This window comes from Cryptomeria japonica, chromosome 8 (genome assembly GCF_030272615.1).
Source record: "Cryptomeria japonica chromosome 8, Sugi_1.0, whole genome shotgun sequence".
NCBI lineage: Eukaryota > Viridiplantae > Streptophyta > Pinopsida > Cupressales > Cupressaceae > Cryptomeria > Cryptomeria japonica.
The window spans coordinates 623146456-623153373 of record NC_081412.1 but is presented as its reverse complement, the minus strand read 5'-3'; the positions used below and the strand labels follow the sequence as shown (position 1 = coordinate 623153373).

General features: G+C 30.5%; 1 protein-coding gene across 1 annotated transcript; it reads left to right on the top strand.

The window, feature by feature from the left end:
* The first annotated feature begins 1182 nt into the window (after window positions 1-1182).
* Window positions 1183-2899, top strand: LOC131075513 (phosphatidylinositol 4-kinase gamma 4-like). The gene is made up of 2 exons (XM_058012366.1): window positions 1183-1980; window positions 2519-2899. The coding sequence occupies exons 1-2, from the start codon at window positions 1183-1185 to the stop codon at window positions 2897-2899; spliced, it is 1179 nt and encodes a 392-aa protein (XP_057868349.1).
* Window positions 2900-6918: the final 4019 nt, after the last annotated feature.

Genomic DNA, 6918 nt, shown 5'->3' with positions numbered 1-6918 from the left:
ACTAAAACCTTTGTTTTACCATAACTTGGCCAATTTCCATCCAATTCTCACCAAATGTGAAATACAAATACCCGTTTAAACAATTTACAAAATAGAGGATTTAAATCCATTTGGCACTTAGCCAAATTTTGGATATTTTGAATTTGAGTAACTGGTTAATGAATAAAAGAAAAAATCAATTGTTAATTGTTATTGCTTAAACAAATTCCCATGTATTACATATGAATCAAAGTTATAACTTGAAAAGATCTGCCTCTCCTAACATATTCATGGCTTGGTTTTTTTTTATGGACTCTGAATATATCTTTTTCTCACGCTTTTTTTTTACAAAATTGAATAAGAATAATTTAGAAAAGAATTATAACTTACATAAAAAATTCATCGTAAAATATGAAATTTTATATTGTACTTTCGTAAGGTTTGTTCTTGTAAACTCAAATTGGTGAACACCTTGTTCAGATGAAATCAAAAGATCTTTAATAAATGTCTTCTATTGATTGCATTAGGTCTTGTGGCGAGCAAGCACCAAGCTTTCATATGCGTTTGGTAACCAAATTCTTCATGAAGATAGAGATGCAAAGTCTAGGTAGTAGTGCTACTGCTTGGTTTACAGGTTTTTCTTGAGTGGTTTTATTCTATTGCAATATATCTTTCTTTTGAACTTCAAATCTTTCTATTGACATTTGTGAGAATTACTCTACTATTTTATGATGCAGCCGATTTATGTTAGCAACAATGTGATCTTATGATATCATATATACTTCTTTGTAGTCTTGAAAAAGAGAAAAATTATAATATAGTAAAAATTAATAGTTAAAATGAACATTTGCATCAATTATTCTTTTGGGTCAGATAAATGAGGAGATCTCTCTCGGGGACGTACAAGTGTCCATGATGTATACATTCAAAACTTTATTCAATACTGGTTTATTAATTACCCACTTATTTTGTTAACAAATCCCCAGATTATTTAAATCAAATCAATTGTTTCATTTACTTTTGGTGATTAGTCTAATATAGTACAGGCCATCACCAAGAGTTGCGTCTCTCCTTTCTTTCTTTTTTTTAACTACAAGAGATCCATTCAACAAATGCTTTCAAACAATGCCCACGCAATTAGAAGACATTTGGCAGAATTATTTATCAATAGGGTTCTAAGCACTCAGAAACTTGAACTAAAAAATGACTTCAGCAATTCAGAAAATCATTAACTATGCAATACCTACAAGAGAGCTTAGAAAATCCATTGATTGGTTGTTTCAGCAACACAGGAGGAGAAGCAGCAAAAGTAGAAGCAGAAGTAGAAGCAAAAGCAGAAGCAGAGATGATATAATTATAGAACCACTGATTCCTAGTTCTACACACAAACTATCTCCAGTTTGTGAAGACATGATAGAAGCCATAAGACAAGGTTTAGAATCAGGACAGTCTCCTATTAAAGTCTCAGATGGAACAGGTGGAGTATACTTCATGCCAAATGCAAAAGGAAAAATAATTGGTGTCTTCAAGCCAATGGATGAGGAGCCTTATGCTTTAAACAACCCTAAAAACTATACTTCAACTACCAAAGAGCCTTACATGACTAAAGGTGTTAAAGCTGGGGAAGGCTGGTATAGAGAACTTGCAACTTACATATTAGATCATCCTCTTAGAGGTCCAAGGAAGAATGGTGATGATGAAGTTGGCTTTGCAGGGGTTCCTCCTACCATGTTAGTAAAGTGTTGCCATGCAGTTTTTAATGGCAACTCTGAAATGAACAAAGTGAAAGTGGGTTCCTTACAGAAGTATGTCAAAAATGGCTATAGTTGCGAAGAGATGGGATCAAGTAAAATTCCTGTAAATGAAGTGCACATGATTTCTATTTTGGATATTCGGCTGGCAAATGCAGATAGACATGTGGGGAATATTTTGTATTTGGAAAATATAGATTCCCCTGATCGACTTGTTCCTATAGATCATGGTTATTGCCTTCCAGAGAGCGTAAGTCCACCCTTACTCATTTTTATGTTCAATTGGGTATGTTAACAATGTAGTTGTAATATGATTTTTCTGCAGGCTATGAATTATTGCACAATGTTTTTGGTGAAAACTGTGGTTATTTTTAATTTCAGCGTTTTGGATCACACTATGTGATCTTTATTGTGCAGTAGTGTAAATCTAGTTAAGTCTATACAAAAGAGAGGTGAATGGATGTCTTATTAATATAAGATAGATAAGAGATTATTTCACATTCAAAAATAAGAAAAAAATTTACTAAATAATTAGAAGTAGAAAAAAAAGTTCGACAGGTAAAATATCAACCTTTGTTTTTCAGTCCAAAATAATATACTAAGTGTTTTAATCAAAAAGAAAACCTAAACATACTTGTCTTAAGTCTTTTAAAAGTAAATTCTCAATAAATTGAAAAGAAAACAATCTAGACAGCCCCACAAATTTGATTTTCCAAACCTTTCTGAGTTATGATCTAGTATAATTTTTAATTTTTCTTTTTCATTGTTGGTCTGTTGTATTGTTACAGTTTGAAGGAATTACACTAGAGTGGAGATTCTGGCGTCAGGCGTATATGCCTTATAGCCTGGAGATGCTCAAGTACATAGAATCTTTAGATGCAGAAAAGGATATTGAAATGCTTAAGCTTCATAAATTGAAGATATCTCCTGAATCATGTCTTGTGTTGCGCATTTCTACCATGTTATTGAAGAAGAGTGCAGCTGCCGGTCTTACTGCTAATAATATTGCTTGTATAATGTGTAAGGTGAAGGTTGATGTAGAGGCATCTGATATCGAAATTATATTAGAAGAAGCAGAAAAGGCCATACCTCCAGGATCTAGTGAAGTGGTTTTCCTTGAAGCCGTCTCTGTAAAAATTGACAGTTATATAGCAAACATGAAGAAATGAGAGCTTGGTGACAATCTAGTTTAATGGAGCGTTTCAAACCTAAGCTAATGAAATTTCTCTCTTTCGTTCCACATTTATCCTCATACGATTGGCCATAATTAAGAGTTGACATACATCACAGAACTTTCTTAAATTCTAAATCTATTTTCAATTTCACTCAGTTTTAGATGCTAATTTGGAAAATGAATTGAGAATATCTCGCCTATTGCATCTGTCTAGTTTAGTCAGTTCATATTATTTTGCTTCTTTTTTTATGTGGGAGTTTATATCCTTCACATTTATTGGGATTTTTTGTTTTGTTTTTTTTCTCATTCTCTTTCTTTCATTTTGGGCTTAGAATGATTTTTTTCTTCTTTAATTGATTTCAAATATTAGCAATTCAGTAATGGTTTTGTTGATTTGGATGTGCAAGAGAATGATTCCTCCTTAAAAGAGAGTTTGGAAATAAGTATCGAAGGTATTTTAGTAGGTAAGTTTTACATATGCTCATTTTTGTGGTTTTTATTATTCTTAAAATTTAAGGTCATCTATAAATGGTATGTAATCTGTATTTTGATTAATCTTTGAAGCATGTTCTACAATCGAATCAACAAATCATAGATAGATCTTTCATAGATTCTAATTGTAAGATTTCTCCTTTTCCACTTTATATAAGCAAGCCAAGTTGAGATCATTCTCAAATATGACCCTTAGGGATGTATGGGTTGTCTTTAATATTGATAATGATTTCTTTGGTGTTATTAATATTTATGTTTTTAAAAATGATATTGAAATATTATCTTTTATTTTAATTGTTAAATTAGTTCATATTGCAGTTTGGGTTGAGTGTGAAGACCTTAATATGGTGGATGTGACATCAAATAAATGTGCTAATATCTCGATACATTAGATAATTGGATATGCAATGAATTTTGACTTTTAATTATTATTACCCACCATCTTAATCAATATTCTTAATATAGTTTCAGTAAACTTTACACTATATCTGAAATTCAATGTGATAAAGCCACACATAATCCACTCAAGATTTCCTTTCATTTACAAAATATTTTCCCTTTGTAGTTGACCCTTATAAAAATAGTCAGGTCTTTGGTCATTGACAATAAATATTTTACTGAAAGGTAGTTTGCTAATCCCAAAACATAACTCAATTCTTCCTTAACATATTTTCATTAACTCGTCATCAAAAAATTCTTATACTTGATGGGTTTAGAATTTGGAGTCACAATATTTGCATCAAACTAGCTTAGAAAACTTTTTGTATTTGATGTGTTTAGAATTTGGAGCCACAATATTTGCATCAAACTAACTAGATTGAATGTTGCAATATTTCTATTAATTGTACAGGAGTTGATGTGGGATAAATCTTTGACTCTAGTAAGAGAATAATTGTGGACGTGTTTTATTATATCATGTAATTGGAATTATGGACTTGCTTGATACTATGTGTGTGCTATGATGTTAAGAAGGCATTATAAATGTGAATAGATCATATTGCTAATAGGTAAACCTTGATAGAGAAACAGATATATTCTTGTGAGAATTTAAATGTAAAGAAGAATTAGAAATAATAGGTATCGGTGCTCTAGAATAAAGCTAATAAATAATGATTACATTTGCAAAGTAATGCATATCATGCTAGATTGGTAGTAAATGACTTGTATATGAAGTATGTCATGTACTTGTATTGAAAGGAAATGGATTTATATTGTTAGATGTTCGTAAATTATTAAATGAATCATGATTAAGCTTCGTAAATTATTAAAAATATCTCTCATTATATAATAAGCTACATCCATCCTTTACCTATTCATTTCCATCCCACCAGTTTCTTCATCTATTCATAATGTTACTTGCCTTGCTAGACATTGGGGACAAATAAGTACATCTTTATTGATAAATTAGTGACATAGACATCTTTTAAAATATCCTAAAAATAATCCTGAAAAATTAAAGTCCTAAAAAATCCAAAAAGATTTACAAAATGTCCTAAAAAAGAATCAAACAAATACAAAAATCTTAGAAAACAAAAAAAAATCAAATAATTCCAATTGAATAATATTAAAAATCCAAAAACATCCATGATTCACCATCCATAACAAATTATCATTTCAATGGTAGAGATTTGAGTAGACACAAATAGGAAAACACACAAATCACCAAGCTTAACAAATCACACATCAATTGTAATGCCCGCCAAAATAAGCTAGAGAAACTAAACATCTAACATGCTAATGGAGATAAAAAAAAAAATTATTAACATCTAATAACAACTAATGTAACACATAACATCTCCATCTAACTACATTCATTAACTATTTACCCATTATGAACATACATAATTACACATTTCATTAATTAACGCAAGTGGAAATAACATAACATCATTAATCCTTCCCTAGGGTACTTCAACGCCATTACTTAATTAACTACAATAATGACATTCTACTCACATGATAAACATATTCCACCTTAATTTAATGCATCATATTCAAATGTATTTTAACCCAATATTTCTTATCTACATGCTCTTTACTCTTTTTCATGATAATGCATTCCTATTGCATAGGTATATTCCATCTGTACTAACCCATTCAAGCATACTTCAATTGTATCCAATACTAACATGATCATCTTCTTTATCATTAATTTTCAAATGCATAATGCAATAATCTTAATGCAACTTCTTACATACAATCCTTTACATGATATGCATCTCACTATCTTTTATGCCAACATAATATGCAATTCTTTCAAAGCAACCCAATCTAATACTTTAGTCCATTTATCAACCAAATCCAATGTTTCCTATATCCCATAACCATTCTCCTAAACTAATATGATTTAATTCCACCTTTCAAGCTTATCTACTCTTAATGTATAACTATAATTCATTTCCTATCCAACATAAGAGACATATTTCCTTATTCCTTTACTTAAGCATGAACATGCACATCATCTCAATATCTCCTTCAATAATTTGTGAACATCTAACAATATAAATCTATTTCCTTTCAATACAAGTGCATGACATACTTCATATACAAGTCATTTACTACCTATCTAGCATGATATGTATTCCATTACTTTGCAAATGTCTACTCAAATCTCTACCTTTGAAATGATAATTTTTTATGGATGGTGAATCATGGATGTTTTTGGATTTTTAATATTATTCAATTGGAATTATTTAATTTTTTTTTTTCTAAGATTTTTGTATTTGTTTGGTTCTTTTTTTAGGACATTTTGTAAACCTTTTTGGATTTTTTAGGACTTTAATTTTTTGGGATTATTTTAAGGATATTTTAAAATATGTCTATGTCACTAATTTATCAATAAAGATGTACTTATTTGTCCCGAATATCTAGCAAGGCAAGTAACATTATGAACAGATGAAGAAACTAGTGGGATGGAAATGAATAGGTAAAGGATGGATGTAGCTTATTATAGAATGAGAGATAATTTTATTTCCAAGGACTATCTCATAGTGGGATAACATGTTTTTTCCAAGCAAAGGGACTAGATATGGCAATGTAAGGTGAGGGCATATTTCATTGATTGGATTGTGGTCCACAAAAATGGAATTGTCAAGAGATTTCTAAAAACATGTTATGCATTTTATGTTCTTAGTTTTGATAAAGATCAACTGATGAATTTAGATAATATGTAGATGGGATATGGGTAGGATATTCATGATGAAAGGTGATAATGATGTTTAATATACTAATGCACAAGACAACTGAGAGGGGGGGTGAATCAATTGTATAAAATCTTAAATCTATTTCTTAAATTAGATCTGCAACAACTTGACTTTATCACACAATCCATGGATAGATATGAGCATGAAAAAATAGAGCACAACATACGCAATGAAACACTAGGTTTTATGTGGAAAACCCTATCATGGGAAAAACAATGGAGAAGCTATTCTCAATATATAAACACCTATTAGGGTGACATTGGCTAAGGTGATTTTTATGAAGAAAGGCTCACTGCTAGAGGGCTCACTACCCAAGAGA